At 40.1% G+C, this 16,086-nt stretch overlaps 1 protein-coding gene across 8 annotated transcripts; it reads right to left on the reverse strand.

The window, feature by feature from the left end:
- Positions 1-388: 388 nt before the first annotated feature.
- Positions 389-11,330, reverse strand: LRIF1 (ligand dependent nuclear receptor interacting factor 1). 8 transcript variants are annotated; one of them, XM_081867003.1, is made up of 5 exons: positions 11,161-11,330; positions 7,624-7,784; positions 5,206-6,703; positions 3,464-3,709; positions 389-1,853 (listed from the first exon to the last, which is right to left on the reverse strand). In XM_081867003.1, the coding sequence occupies exons 3-5, from the start codon at positions 6,553-6,555 to the stop codon at positions 1,389-1,391; spliced, it is 2,061 nt and encodes a 686-aa protein (XP_081723129.1). In that variant the 5' UTR covers positions 6,556-6,703; positions 7,624-7,784; positions 11,161-11,330; the 3' UTR covers positions 389-1,388. The 8 variants fall into 8 exon arrangements, with proteins under 8 accessions (XP_081723129.1, XP_081723127.1, XP_081723126.1 ...); XM_081867001.1 differs by having other exon boundaries at positions 11,149-11,330; XM_081867000.1 differs by lacking the exon at positions 11,161-11,330 and adding an exon at positions 10,966-11,129.
- Positions 11,331-16,086: the final 4,756 nt, after the last annotated feature.

Raw genomic sequence — 16,086 nt, forward strand, 5'->3', positions numbered from 1 at the left:
TCATACGCTGGTATCAACAAAACAAATTCCTTCCAGTAGCACCTTAAAGACCAACTAAGTCAGTTCTTGGTATGAGCTTTCGTGTGCATGCACACTTCTTCAGATACACACTTCTTCAGAAGTGTGCATGCACACGAAAGCTCATACCAAGAACTGACTTAGTTGGTCTTTAAGGTGCTACTGGAAGGAATTTGTTTTGTTTTGACTATGGCAGACCAACACGGCTACCTATCTGTAACTGGTATCAACAAGAAAGACAAGTTAAAATTTTGTTTTCATAAACAGTAAAGTTATTGTACAGCCATTGTCAATGGAACCCAGGTGATGGGGCTGACTTCTCTTACATAGTAAGAGGGAACTGAACAGTAGGCAACTGAATAAAACAAGATTGTTATGAGATGAACTCATTTCTATATATTTTAGGACAACCAAAACCATTTAAACCACTTGTATTAATATACAATTCAAGGTAGCTGGTTATTAATGGATTACCAAAAATAATTAGGTAAGGAAACATATTCTATATGGCACTCTGGCCAATGGTTTAAATGCAACCAAATTTTGAGAGTGCCAAAAAACAAAAACAAAACAAAACAAGAACACTAGTGGAACATTTTGTGGCAGGAATCTACATATGCAGTGCCTTGATGAATACATTTTTACTGTCAAATATGTTCCAACATGAGATAAAACATACCAAATTAGACCAGTAAGTATTCTATTCAAACTAAACCAGAAGATACATACACTTCAACGAGGGCAAGAGCTTTACAAATAAGGGAAAGGGGTACCTCAGAAAAGAGCATGGCTGGCTGTCAGGCATCCTGAATACGAACATTATAGCACACCACTTTGTTGCAGATCTCACCTTAAAAACTGAACTGGGTGAAGTTAAAGAGTTGATTTTTTTCAAGCTGGCTTAAGGAAATTCAATCAAACTTTTATCACTAAAGAAGCTTGATGAATTCAATACTGTTACCCCATTCATTGACATTTGATTCCAAGTACCCAATTCAAATAAGTTAATACTAGCAATTTTTCTAGAAATTTCATTTTTCTGAAACAAACTTAAGCTGTTCCTTTTGACGTAAAACTGAAAAAAAAACATTTACATTTCATTCTATGAAACAACCTCAATAAACAACAAGAATATAAACTGCATTTACTGAAATAATGAGAGAATATATTGAACTAACAAGTATCACATTCTGCGAACAATACACTGCTACATAAGTTCCTAGGCTTCAAAATGTTTATACTTGCACTCAATATGTAAACATAAAAAACTAGATTTTTTTATTTGCTTTATATGCAAGAAACAAGAAATGACATTAACAAGTCGCAAAGGGGTTGCAGCAAAATTTGGGGCTACATAAGGACTAGGCTTGTCACGTCTGCTGCATTTTTTTACGAATTTCCTCTAGTGCTGCCTCTCGTTCCCTCAGCATGAGTTTAAGCTTTGCTATTTTTTCCTCTCTTATTGTTTCCTCCAGATCTGGAGGGTTAAATGAAAAATCTTCTCTGAAAGTACCCTTGCTTAAAGGAGTTTCATGTTCACTGTAGTGTAAAGCTGAGGTTGAAATTTTGTTCTCTTCATTACTTTGAACACAAAGATTTGAGTGTGGGTCCACCCTTTGAGAGAACTGCAGAATGCTTGTAGGATTTCCTTGCTCTGATACAAGTTGTGTGTAAGAGCTACTCGGGTTATCCACTACTGAGTCAGAGTTGCCACATTTCAAATTTGGCTTTGGTATAGATTGTATCTCTGTTTTCTGCTTCTTTGTATTTTCTTGTATTGGTAGCATTTTTGCCTTCCTCTTTATATTCAACTCTTCCTCCTGTTCCTCAGTTATCTGTAAGGGGGGGGGAGAGAAGAATATTAGGTAATACTATATTATTGCAACATTATAACTATTCAAAAAAAATAAAATATATAGTCCACAAAGCTGTTTTATAACTTGAACTATTCTAATTGCTTAACTACCACCAATGTATTCCATGCCTTGGGACTGTATAAACTTCAGTATCAGTGGAAAAGGAGTGGGTTAGATTTGTATGAAAATATCCACCTAGCATCGTGGAATATGCCCTACTCACAAATCATGTTTTTTTTAAATAATACTAAAATTCTTTAATGTTATTCCGCCCCCCCCTTACTGCCACTCATTTCCAAAGCTCAGGAGGGACTGCAGCTCAGCAATAGAGCACGCATAAAGTCCCAACCAATCCATGGACAATACTGGGCTAGATTTTCCTAAAATTCTGACCTATATTCCTAAAATCTACTGAACATCTACCAACTTTTGTTAATTTTATTAACAAATTCATAAACTACTTCATAGCATAAAGGCATCCAAGTAGCGTGCAATATAAAAACCAGAATAAAACATGAGTTCTAAAAACAAATTCCAGAAAATAATAAATCTCTACAAATTCTAAAACATTAAAGCCATTTCTTCTAAAATATTTCCAAAAAATTAAAAATAAAGCTATTTATTCAGATACACTATTGTTCAACCAGTGACTTCAGAGAAAGGCTTCTTAAAAATGATTTAAGTAGGCGACTAAACATCGTGACACTAAGCTGTCTAATTTCAGCTAGTAACTGATTCCATGGGGTTTAAACCAAAACACTAAAAGTCCAGTTTCTAGTATAGGTAATGACCATTTTAGGCATGTCCTGCTGATGTGTGATCGCCGACATGCGGGTCCTTATGTACCTGGTGGGGTAGGGAGCGCTTATATGTGCTCCGCTGATGCATGTGGGGGCTGTGAACAGAACACCCTGCACAAAATTGTCACCACCTGTAAAAAAGCACATTTCTGGGGCAAGGTGGTCCCTTAGATACCCTGGTCCCAAATTGTTTAAGGCTTTAAATGCTAACAAAACCTTGAACTGTGCTTATTAGCATATTGACAGCCTGTGCAGCTCCCTCAACCAATATTTTCTATGGTGTTGATGGAGTGCCACAATCAACAACCTAGCTGCTGCATTTTGCACCAGCTGTCACTTTTAAATATATGTCAAAATATTTCCGAAGTTAACATAATCATAGAAATTACTTTTGAGTGCTAGGGCCCCCTGAATATTTTTCACAATACCTGTTTCTCATTTTCTCTACCTTTCTTGGACTCGTTTTCCCTCTCCCAATTTACTCCACCCATCCTCTCGGGATTCTCTTTTTCTTTTTGTACACAGCATACTCATTCTCCCTTCTCCATTCATTTTTTTCTGCTTTACTACGTGTCCACATGGCTCATTCTATACCTATTAGTTTATTTCAAACCAAGCAGAAGTTGGTCTGCTTGCTCAGCAGTTAGAATATTTTGAAAACACTGCGACATAACAATAGCTCAGCCCATCATTGCATGAAGCTTCAATGACTGAGTAACAATACTGATGAATATGAAAATAATTCAAACAACAAAATGGTATAGTGAGACACATAAGCATTTCGGATACCTCTTCCTCTTCCTCAGGTCCAGGATTAATAGGTACTTCCGGTGGCAATTTGCAAGAGTCACTCATCTGTACATTGTTGGAACACACAGTCACTTCTGATTTTCTGAGAATAACTGATAAAGGAATTCTCTGCAGATATACTCTCTCTTCTCTATGCAGGCCAAATTTTTTTCTCAACTCATGACAGAGTTTTCTCTGTTTCCTTTGTCTGATCTGAGCAGCCACTCCTGCAAGTATCCTCTCCATCTGAAATAATAAACGTTCATTATATAAGCTTGCCAGAACATCACAGTGATTAAGGGTATTGTACACAAAGCTTTAATTTTGGGGGGGCTCCAGGACTCTCAATTCAGCACTCTGGACTCTCCCAAGTCATGCTCCTCTTCAAGCCAGACCCCTTACTAGCCCTGTTCCATAGCCTTCATCAGTGGTTTTGTCTGGCAGGAACATGTAATTGAGCAATGATAATGCCTACTGCTCACCTGGATGGAGAAATGTTTGCATGTAGAAACCTCTGGCTTTTATGTGGTGAGACTGTAACTACTGTAACAACTGTTACTGAACCCATTTTGCTTCTGGATCCACTCAGTTTACCTCTGAACCTGCCCGCCACTGGTATATGGCCCCTGGAAGATTGTCTGTGGCTGAAAAAAGGTTACAAAGGAACATATACTGAAGCTTAATCCATTAGTCATAATCCAGTGGACAGGCAATCCATGACACTCCAGGTGGTGTTGGACTCCAACTCATAATAGACCCAGCCAGCATGGCCAAGTCATCAGGGAATGATGGCAGTCCAACATCTGAAGGGCCACAGGTTCCCCAGCCCTGCTGTAAGTGATAGCCCTAGAATTGGATAGCCTTGGACACTTGCTATTTGTGAATGCTGGTTCGTAGCTTAAGGAAAACTAACTTCTTTTTAACTTCCTTCTTCAGCGCATCTGTACTTTTTGGAAATAAATGAAGACATTGACAAGGTTTTCCAGCTAGATGGAAAGGTCTCTTCTTTAGGTGTTCGTTTTGAAATCTGTATTGTTTTGGGTGCTTTTCAAAATTATGTTAAAAAATTGCTTATGTAAATCGCTTTGGGGCATATTTGTGAATTGCCTTCCACATATATATGTATAAATAATAAATAGCTATGGGGCTGTATTGAATGTAACAGAATGCGCTCCCCCTCTTAAATATATTTTAGTGGTTTTCACAACCTTCCAGAACAGATCTGGGGACAGTGCAGGGTACACGTACTAGGAGGAGAGGGGTGGAAGTCCTGGTACACTATCGTAATCCTTGTGTTTGCACAAGGATTTTAGTTCAATACTGCCCCAAGTAAACAAATAGGACCCCTTCCGAACTGTCAGAACATTGCCCCTTTGGATTAAATATCAAAATTGCCCAGGGCAAGCAGTACACCTAGCCCCAACAGCTTGGTAGCTTGCATGGTAGCTCTATTTCAGTGCCTCTGTATCTTAATACTATAGACATCAACAAAGTATTTTTGCTGGAGAAACACAGAACCTTACAACAGCTGATGGTTCAGATTTTATTTCTTTTCAGTGAAAGACTTGAGGCAGCAGGCAATGAAAACCAGTTTCATTTTTTTTTTACTCTCACTTGTCAGATAGCCTATTAAAATCCTCCCTATCAAAATAATTATGTAACAGTACTCATTTAAGGCAACTGACACTTCAAATCAAAGACAATTGTACCACTGGTACAATTTACTCTAGTGAGAAAGTTACCTTTTGATCTTGGTCTTCAGAAGTACCATGCTTTGTAGATGGCTTTAAAGCAGCAGCAGGTACTTTTGGAGGAATAATTTTCTGTAAGCAATGCTTTATCCTTTCTTTTGTGATTGATATTTTAGCAACATTTCCTCCAGCTAGGACGTTTTCTGGTGTGGACACTGCCTCAGGTTGGCTGATGCTGCTTACTTGCAGATTCCCATGTGGTGGTGTGAGAGATGGAGACGTAACTTTAAAATCCTTTAGTTCAGACTGTGGGAAAAGTCTCATATTCTCACTGGATTTTGGATCCTTTGCGTAAGGGGCAATTCCTTTGTTCTTCGACAATACTAAATTGACAACTTGGTTGGTTATTGTACTATCTGCAGCTGAATTAATGAACGGTAATGGATTTTTTCTGAAATGTGTTTCAGCACCGAATGATACTTGGCTGCCACATTTGCTTGCTGATGTCACAGTGGACTCTTTCTTAGTCAGTAAATACACCTTCCCATTGAACATCACCAGAGCATTATCATTAATCGAGGGCATTTTTGCTTGGCTTTCATTCAGGTTGTTCGAACAAGTAGGCAGAATACTGGCAGGGTTGTTTATTCCATTTTCAGGATTAACCAATGTTTTTAAGATATTTGATGCCACGCTGTTTGACGACTTTACAGGAACAAGGCAGGATTCTGACTGTGGGTTTTCTTCGACAACCCACTTCATAGGAGGTGACTGGTTTCCCAGGCTATCAGACGTTGCCAGGGCAGAACTACTGGCTGGTGTTTGTGCCATTGTCAGCACCAAAGATTTTGATACTTCCCCGACAGGCTGTGGACATAAATTTGGCAATGGTTTTAAATGTGTTTTCACTGTATTTACTGGCGACACATATATAACAGTTGATGCGTTTGTAACTTCACATGTTCTAAAGGCATTTGAGGCTGCTGTGGCCAGTATCTTCTGTTGAATTGTTGGAGGCAAAAAAGAAGCTGGGACAGATTTTACTTCCGCGTGTGCTGGTATTTGGAGGTGATGTCCAGAGGGCACTGCAGGACTCTTCACAGTAACTGGGAGTTTTTTATTCACAGGTACATATTCTGCACTGCTCTTGTGTGGGGAAACTAGAGTAGCATCCTTTTCCCAGGAATTATCAGCTGAATGATAACTGCTGTGAATGGTAGAAGTTGATGGCGTAGTTGGGTTCTCTTTTGCAAAAGGAGCTACTTCCATATTTTCCATTTCTTCCAATGGCTTTGGTAAAATTAATTTTCCAAGAGTAGCTGTATTAAGTTCAGGAGCTTTAACAAATGAAGATGGAGTTATATTTGTAAACAGGTCCTTAAGATGACTATGACCAGACATGGAGTCTTCCCCTTTAGCATCAGATATGACTGGTGGCTGAACCAACGACACAATGTTTCCTATACGTTTAGAAAGTGGAAGCAATTCCAGAAGGTTTTTTCCATCCAGACCAGTAGTGTGAACTACTTTGTATATATGACCTGTAACACTTGAAGGGGAAAAGTCATGTAAATAACTATCACTCATACACTATTATTATTTTGCATTAAACTATGTACTGTGAATGGTACATCTACACTGAACATATCAGAGGCTTATCTGAAAAGCCAACTGAAAAGTATCTTGGCTAATTTGGAAGGCAAAACCAGTGTAATTTGTGTTATTTGTTAGCTTATAGTCATAACAACATGGCATGCTTCATCACTGATCACTAGGAGAACCACTTTCTCTCTAATTAGCTGTTGAAGGTCATCAGATTTTTTTTCCAATGGAAGCCTTTATACAGCTACATGCCAGGTAAAAAAATTAAAAGGTGCTCCTTACTAGAGATGGGATAATTTCTGCCTTCAGTACCCTTGCTGAAGGCACATAAATTTCTGTCGAGAAAAAGACACCAAGCCTAACAGATTCACTCATTCAATCTACAATACTGAAGCAACAGGGGAAAGCACACTGTGATAAAAGGTGCAGAAAGGAAGGGCTCCCCTTTCCAAAGTAAGATGCTCACCTGCCTCATTCAGTTTGCCATTTATTTTTGAGGCAGAAAAGAAAAATGGGAAGGTACCAATTGCAGGAAAAAGAAGGAAGACCGCCTCCAAGTGTTCAAGATCTATTTATGGATCCAATATATTCTCAGGAACACTCTTGAACAGTCAATTGCAACAGTGTGTAGATAACAAGTTCAAACTAGTTGTTCAAAAGTGCTCCTAAGGAACAACTCGTCTTGAAACACACTGGGAGGTCATTATTTTAAAAAATGTTCTTGCACACTTGAGAAGCCCGTTATCTTCAAGACACTACTAGAGCAAGAGAATGGAATGAAAGCAGCTGGAGAAGGGGAAGAGGCTGAAGAGAAAACTGGGGCGGTGGGGTGTCCTTTTTCCATCCTTGGGACTCTGAGAAACTCACCAAACCTTCTGCACCTGAAGCTGTGTGTGGAGAGTGCAGCTGACTGCTTAATGGGGCACAACTGTGGGCAGCCGAGGAAATGCCATCTCCCTTGGTGCCTCTCCATAAAATCAGGCCCTCTCTATGGTGCAATAAAGCAGCTGGAGGAGAAAGGGGCAGAACTGTGGAGAAAGAAGTGTGAGTAGAGGGGTGGCTAATGTTTATTTATTTATTTAATACAATCTATACACCACTTGATTAAAAACAACCTCAAAGCAGATTACAAACGATAACACAAATCAAGAACAAATTACAATGCTATTTTAAAATGTACGTTAACATACTAAAACAAATTAAAATTATTTCAGCTTTCTAAGCATCTGAGTAAGTGTGTCAAAACAGGAATGTTTTTAGCAGGCACTGAAAATAGCATAGTGAAGGCACATGCTTGATCTCAGTAGGCAGGGAGTTCAAAAATGTAGGCGCTGCCACACCAAGGAGTCCTTAAAAATGTGAAACGGGTATTATTTGTCACCTGTAGCAGTACCAATTCCTCCGATCCAAGTGGTCAAGTAAACACATGTAGGGCAAGGCGATCTCATAGGCAAATTGGTCTCAAGTTGTTGAGAACTTTATATACTAACAGTAACACCTTGAACTTTACTCATAGCAAATGGGTAAACAGTGCAGATCTGCACCTTCCCCCCAAAACAGGAATTGGCAATTGGCTGATAGCTGTTCCAATCTAAAGGAAGTTCAGGGTTTGAAATTAGCAGGGCGCCAGGCACATTTTGCGCCTAAAGGTTCTCCATTTGCGAGCACCTCAAAAAGTCTGGGTGCCATTTTTTGCACCTGGCTGACACTCAAGGATCACTGAAATGTTTATGCTTTGAAGCCTCAAAGTAAATGTTAAGAATAGATAATAAGTTAAGGAGTTTAACAATAAAGAGTATAGAGTGTTTTGAAAACAGAAGTATGGTACCAATATTTTTATTGTAAACACTAAATTAAATATGTGTTCACATTTTCTGCTAAAAATGTGTCACTTATGTGACTTGCGTATTAATTAATGCTTCTCAAAATAATGAATAAAAAGTGTTGCCAACCCACCCACTCCGTGACAACTAGACATTCTGTTTTGGCGCCTATAACCCGGGTCCCAGAAGCCATTTGGCTCCTAGCTTTTCTATCCCAGTTTCTAACACTGAAAGGAAGGGCCCAGAGCTGGTTTTGTTAGGAGTGGTCACATGAGTGACTCACACCACTGCCTCTTTCAAAGCAGAAAGAACCACCCCCTCACATTGCAAAGCATTAACCACACTCTGATCCCAACTAGTTATCTCCCTCTGGTAGATTTGATAAACCAGGAGGTACAGGAGTTGTGGTGGCACATGGTCAGAGGAACTGCCACCAGCATCTTGTCCACATCAGCTGATTGCATAAGGTGACACTGATCCCACAAAACATCCTCAATAGCAACACTGGGTACTACAACCAGAGCTGCAGCAAGTGAAGAGTCAACATCACACCAAAGTTTACCGACTTTCACTTCAAAGGGTTCCAGAGGTCCCTTACCCAGAGAGTTAGTCACCTCTAGACTGTGTGAGCTGGGCAGCTGGGCAGCGGACACAATACGAGCTGCAAAATTAGCCACTGTGTCAACCATTTCATCTCACCATTCCATAGCGAAACCAGGGCTTCAATAGGGTCACCAACTTTCTCCACTGGAAAATCTCCCAGAGCACTCCAGAACACATCCAGTTCCATCAGTCTCCAAGTATTCAAATGGGCCCACCACCCTTATGGAGGGCAGGGAATTGCCATTGCCAGTCCAAACTTAACCATATAATGGTCTGACCATGACAGCGGAGTGTATTGCATACACCCTATCTTCAGTCCATCCCTCATATCACTTGGATAAAGATCATATCAAAGGTGTGCCCTGCCTGGTGTTTTGGACTGATAACCATCTAAGAGAGACTCATGGTTGTAATAGAGGCCATGAACTATTGAGCTTGCCTGACAGCACCCTCCGTGTGGATACTGAGGTCACCGTCAATTATCATTTTAGGGTCTTCCAACAATATCCCAGAGACTAACCTTAGCCAGCCTATCAGGGATACTTCTGGGCAACAGGGCAGTCAGTAGCCTAACAGCATCCCCAATCTGTCTATCCCAACACCAACCATCTCCTTGGCCATCCCTGGTCAAGGAGATGGTGTCCTTATAGACAAGGATAACTCCCCCACCTTGACCCCCTACTTGGTCTGCTTGGAGCAGTACTGAAAATCCAGGTAGACAGAGCTTGCTAAGGTCCAGTCCACACAACTCACTCACCCAAGTCTTGGTAATGCAAGCCAGATGAGCCCGCTCATCCCCAATCAAATTGTTTTCTTATGGTTTTCTTATGGACTGATCTGGCATCCAGCAACAGCACCTCCTGACCAGAGGACTCAGTGGATATGCTACCAGTTATATGTCAACTGTATTTTTGTAACAGATAGGTAGCCGTGTTGGTCTGCCATAGTCAAAACAAAACAAATTCCTTCCAGTAGCACCTTAAAGACCAACTAAGTCAGTTCTTGGTATGAGCTTTCGTGTGCATGCACACTTCTTCAGATACACTGAAATAAAGTGTAAAGATACACTGTATTTTTGTAATTAAGTATAGTTTGTTTTTTTAAAAAAATGTTATTTCAGTCTTCTTGTGCATACTTCTTAGAGATACGTTCTATCTATTAAGCGGTATACAAACAGTGTAACAAAACAAGAAATCAGAGCAAGGTAATGAAACCAGTTTCAGAGGCTAGTCTCCTGTTTTATGACACCACTGAAGTCCAGATAATTTTTTTATCCATTATTATTTTGCTTAACCACTAGGAGCAGAGCTGGGGCAGGGCACTATTTTGGTTGACAGCCTGTGATGCCTTGTTACTGCCTTACACGCATTCTGTGTCTGTGTGTGCGTGTGTGTTTGGTGGCAAAGGACAAGAACCTTCCCCGTAACTCTTACCTGGGGGAAACCACCCACAAAGGCTGGTCGCGCTTTCACCGAGGCAAGCGGAAGAGCGGCGAGTTTCCTGTTTCAGCTGTTTTAAGCTCAAGAAGCCCGCAGGGGGCATCCAAGAGCGCGCAGTACCGGAACCCAACGCTACGCGGCGCTGTGGTAGTTACAGCGCGAGGGCCAAACAACGACGTCGCGGAAACAAAGGCTTTGTTTTCCCCTTCAGTTTCGTGTCTCCGCCGCGGGCATCCCCTCCCCCGCCGAAAGGCTCCGGAATCCGATACTTCCAAGCGCTCTAACCCGCCGCCCGCCCCCCAAAATAAGGCAGACCTGAGGGAGCTGCGAAGCCCGCTACTCACCAGGGCGAGGCGGCGGAAGCTCCGGACCCCTCGTGCCCCTCGCCCTTCCTGTCCTGGCTCTGAGCTGCCTCCTGAGGCAGTCGGGACATAACGACGAGGAAAACGCAGCCTAAGTGCCTCAGTCGCTTCCCCGTTGTCAACTTCCCCCTACCCCCGCCGCTAGGGTATTAGTCTGAGCCCAACCTTGTGACGTACTTCCGGCTTCGGGGAGCTTCCGTCGAAGCTACTGGATCCGTCTCCGGTACGCTTATTGCTAGGCACCACTAGCAGGTGCTTTCTTCCCTATCAACTTCCGCCACGTTCCTTCTTGCTTCCTTTCCACGCGCCACCGGAAGTAGGCTTTTTTTGCCCGAGCGTGTCAGTTTACAGCTTCCGGGAAGTCGCCAGAATGACTTCCGGGTTGCAGCTAGCACTTCCTGTTGGGGGGGGATATTAGTTTAAAACTGGAACTGTTGGCTCTGTTGTGCTACTTTCTCCTGGTGTCCTTGTTTCCAGGTTGAAGTCTTAACTAAGGCTGGGGAACCTATGAGATGGAAAAGAGTAAAATTTCAATTTTACAAGAGTAAAATTTCAATTTTTGACAAGAGTAAAATTTCAATTTTTAAGTGTCTCATTCTGGTATAAAAGATTCATAATAAAGCATACTTAATTAAACTCAGCTAATTAGTTCTTTAACAAATAATATGTTCAGATTTAACCCAATGCCCTGAGTTCCCATCATTCAGAGGCTTTAGTAGTCACTGGACTTACCTAGTCTTTATTTCAGGCATCAAAGGTGAAAATAAATAAATAAATAAAGTCCAAAGCAGTGGCACATGACCAGTGGGGAAATGATTATAGCACAATCATTACTTCATCTTTTCATTCTGAACAGTGAGCAATGATTTGCAAAATTGCAAAATTCATCTTAATTGTACTATTAACTCCAGTTCACACAAACAATTATCTGTTGAATGAATCAACTTCTATTTATTCATTCCTCACTGCCCTCCACATTACAACTGGTGAGATTTAAACAGCCTTAGCCTGCCATGTTAGTTTCAGATAACTGAAATAAGAGGATGAAATGTAACCAATAAAATCTTATTTTATGGTTTAGTGTTGTTTTTATTTTGAATTATATTTGCGAGGCACCATAAGCTTTTTGGTGCTCAGGACCTCTTATGGTCTTGATCTGGCTCTGGTCCTGATCCTGCAGGTAGTAAACATAGCTGCATATTTTTGTATCCATAACAAATGAATAGTGTGGCAAGAGGGGGGAAAATGGCATTTATTCCCAATTTTGTGTGCATAGGTTTGTCGCCTACAAAACTGAACAATAAACACCTCTCATGGGAGAGCTTCCTTTAACAGAAACTCCTCATTTTGTAAATGATCAACATTGATATAAAGATTTTAACAAAAATGTTGGCAAATAGGGTACATGTAGTTGATATTGTCTATAATAAGAAATGATCAGGCATGATTTAAAAAATAAACTAGGCAAACATCATACAATATTAGACCAGTAATAGATTTAATAGAATTAAAAATAGACACCAATTTGTTATTTTATCATTAGATACTGAAAAAACTTTTGATAAAATTTATAAACATTATATGTGTTGTTGTTGTTTAGTCGTGTCCGACTCTTCATGACCCCATGGACCAGAGCACGCCAGGTACTTCTTTTTTAAAAAAATAATATTTTAATTTTAATATTTTAATAATATTTTAAAAAGGCCTGGAAACAAAGGCCTGGAAACAATGCCTTATGAGGAACGGCTAAGGGAGCTGGGCATGTTTAGCCTGGAGAAGAGGAGGTTAAGGGGTGATATGATAGCCATGTTCAAATATATAAAAGGATGTCACATAGAGGAGGGAGAAAGGTTGTTTTCTGCTGCTCCAGAGAAGCGGACATGGAGCAATGGATCCAAACTACAAGAAAGAAGATCCCACCTAAACATTAGGAAGAACTTCCTGACAGTAAGAGCTGTTTGACAGTGGAATTTGCTGCCAAGGAGTGTGGTGGAGTCTCCTTCTTTGGAGGTCTTTAAGCAGAGGCTTGACAACCATATGTCAGGAGTGTTCTGATGGTGTTTCCTGCTTGGCAGGGGGTTGGACTCGATGGCCCTTGTGGTCTCTTCCAACTCTATGATTCTATGATTTATTAAAGTTTTAAATGTTACAAAAAGAAAAAGACATAATTCCAAATTGAACAAAAACATAACAACACATCACAGTAAAAAAAGAAGAGAATAGAGAAAATAATAATAATAATAATAATAATAATAATAATAATAATAATTATAACAGAAAAATAGAAAAATAGAAAGTTAAAAAAACACAACAAACCTTCCCATAACTTATCTTTCATTAACTTGTTTCCTTGACCTCCTCGCACCTCACTTTTTTTTTATTTTAGTTCAGTTAGCTATTTCAGCAAATTCTTTCCATCTTTCCCAATTTTTATCCTATAATTTATCTTAATATAATGTAACTTTACCTTTCCTCCTTTCATCCATTAACAATCTATTTTTACTTAATCCTTTATAATATTTCCGCTAAAGCCACATAACTTCATTCCAGCCTCCTTCTGTCTTCCACTGCCTCCCGCGGTTTGGTCAAACTCATGTTTGTAGCTTCGAGAACACTGTCCAACCATCTCGTCCTCTGTCGTCCCCTTCTCCTTGTGCCCTCCATCTTTCCCAACATCAGGGTCTTTTCCAGGGAGTCTTCTCTTCTCATGAGGTGGCCAAAGTATTGGAGCCTCAGCTTCAGGATCTGTCCTTCCAGTGAGCACTCAAGGCTGATTTCCTTCAGAATGGATAGGTTTGATCTTCTTGCAGTCCATGGGACTCTCGAGAGTCTCCTCCAGCACCATAATTCAAAAGCATCAATTCTTCGGCGATCAGCCTTCTTTATGGTCCAGCTCTCACTTCCATACATCACTACTGGGAAAACCATAGCTTTAACTACCGTATATTATTATGAAATTGTTACTGTTATTATGGTTACTGTTGTTGTTTTGTTTTGTTATTATAAAATTGATTTTGTGGTGTTTGAAATGTATTCCTATTTTCTTTGTTAAGCCGTTTTGAGCATGATTTTTGTGGGAAAGCAGCATACAAATAAAATGAATGAATGAATGACTGTCCCAAATAATCAGAACTAGCAGCAAAAGAAAATATAACAAGACTAACATTATTATTTTCAGTTTGTATTTCTTAGTACAGAAAGTATTGATCTAATGTGTAGAGATCTTTCCTAGTCTAATTAATTCAAGAGGGCTCTGGAAGCTTCTCTGTGTGAAAGAAACAAGCAGAAGCTTCATGTTTGGGTTATTCCTTCAGCTTCCTTAAACGGGTTCTGTTATCTCTTCTGTCAAGGTCATGCTGACTGTAATATTGAGGCCAGAAGGAGCCTGGGTTTCACTTTCTCTTTCTATCTCTTTCCTTCTGGTGTGGTTCTGTATATAGTATGCTTATTATAAGTTATTGTAAGTTAAGTCTGCTGCAACTGGATTTCTTATAGACAGTGCCAATCCTGAATGTATTGGATCTGTGACCATTATGCTCATGTTGCCTGCAATAGCAGTAAAGCTCTGCTGGATGAAATACAATTACCTCTGGTCTATTTTTTTGGGGAATCCTGCAACCTGTTTAAGTTTTTACTCTGCTAACTATACGTCAGAGTTCTGCTCTGGATCTGTATCAAGTGGAATTTCATGACAATTATTTCATAAAATTTATATACTGTTCGATTGTAAAAAAACAAAAAAAAAATCAATGGATATTAATGGGGTTTTGAGGATACACAGGAAGGCTGTTGAGTGCAGGGCACTGAAGCAATTATTTGTAGAATGAAAAAAGGGAACTCAATTATGAACACCCTTCGTCCGCTTCAAAAGTGAAGTAAGCATAGTCCTCCACCTCACATGTGAGAATTTGTTTTTGTTTTTAAAAAATGCGATCACTTTCATCATTCATTGAAGGAGAATTATTGGTTGAGAGGGTGTGGGAGGATATAAATATTTTTGGCACAGAACCTTTTCACTCAAACATGCCAGGGTTTGGTTTATGATCCTGGCTTGATGCTGGCTAATTTGGGAGCAACAAACCTGGATGTTGGGTTCACATGTCATGGGAAGCCAAATTAATTAAAACTTCTCATTCAGAGCAAAGCAGAAGGAAAGAGGCTCTTTGCACATGGTTTGTCCATAGCAAACCAGATAAGCCAGGCATCTTAGCTTATTGTGACATGGAAATGCAGCCATGTTAGGTGCTTTCGTGTTGCAATGAAGGAAGTTAAGCACAACTCTCCAACTAAAATCAACAGCTCTTAAAAGTACTGCATGGCTATATTTCATCCTCTGGTTTTTTCACTGAAACATATCTTTATTAGGCTTTCAAATTGACATCAGAATAAAGACATTGCAATGGTATGGATAGGTAAATGGAATACCCTGCTCTCCAGAGTAGGAACTGAACCACATTTTCAGCTAAATACGGTACCAAAAATGCCATTGTGAATGTGGGGGATGCCAGCTTAGTGGAAAAGGTTATGAAACAGTAGCATATAGCATCATCTCAATCCTGTTTGCCGTACATGACTTTCATGCTTGGTGAGTTTTTCCATTAATGCCATTGTCCATACTTTTTGTTGCAAGTGTTCCCGATGGATTGGTGATGAAATGAAGTATTTGGTGGATGTAGAACCAACACATCCTTCCCTCTCCCAATTCAGTTGACAACTGGTCACCTATTAAAGGGAGGTTATTGTCACAGACAACTCTAGAGAACCCCGCATCTCCCCTTATGCTGAAGGGCTGACCTCCCTCTTTGCTATAAAATAGTGGGTGGAACACAAAAAGGAACAGTGGCGAGATTGGGGACCACTAACTTGGAGGTCCAAGAACACTAGGCCCAAAGGTGTGAAGTGGTGATTGAGTGCAAGAGGCTTATGGTAGATCAGAATGGGCACGGCTGAAAATCAGCTGAGGTCTGCTTTGTAGTGTTGCTTTTCAGCTTCTTCAGGCTGTGCATAATTCATCCTTCATGATCTAGTTTTCTGCTTCTTTTTTAAAAAACATCTCCTTAATATGCAGAATCTTTCTCCCAAGCACAACAGATGAATTGCTGT

The sequence above is a fragment of the Podarcis erhardii genome (genome assembly GCF_964252035.2).
Source record: "Podarcis erhardii genome assembly, chromosome: 6".
Taxonomy (NCBI): domain Eukaryota; kingdom Metazoa; phylum Chordata; class Lepidosauria; order Squamata; family Lacertidae; genus Podarcis; species Podarcis erhardii.

Excerpts from the sequence above, each read along its gene's own strand:
- LRIF1 (XM_081866999.1), bottom strand. The coding sequence starts at position 11,054 with ATGTCCCGACTGCCTCAGGAGGCAGCTCAGAGCCAGGACAGGAAGGGC. Across the intron at positions 6,704-10,965 it reads GCTTCCGCCGCCTCGCCCTG|TGTTACAGGTCATATATACA; the intron begins GTGAGTAGCGGG and ends TTCCCCTTCAAG. Across the intron at positions 3,710-5,205 it reads CTGAAGACCAAGATCAAAAG|ATGGAGAGGATACTTGCAGG; the intron begins GTAACTTTCTCA and ends TTATTATTTCAG.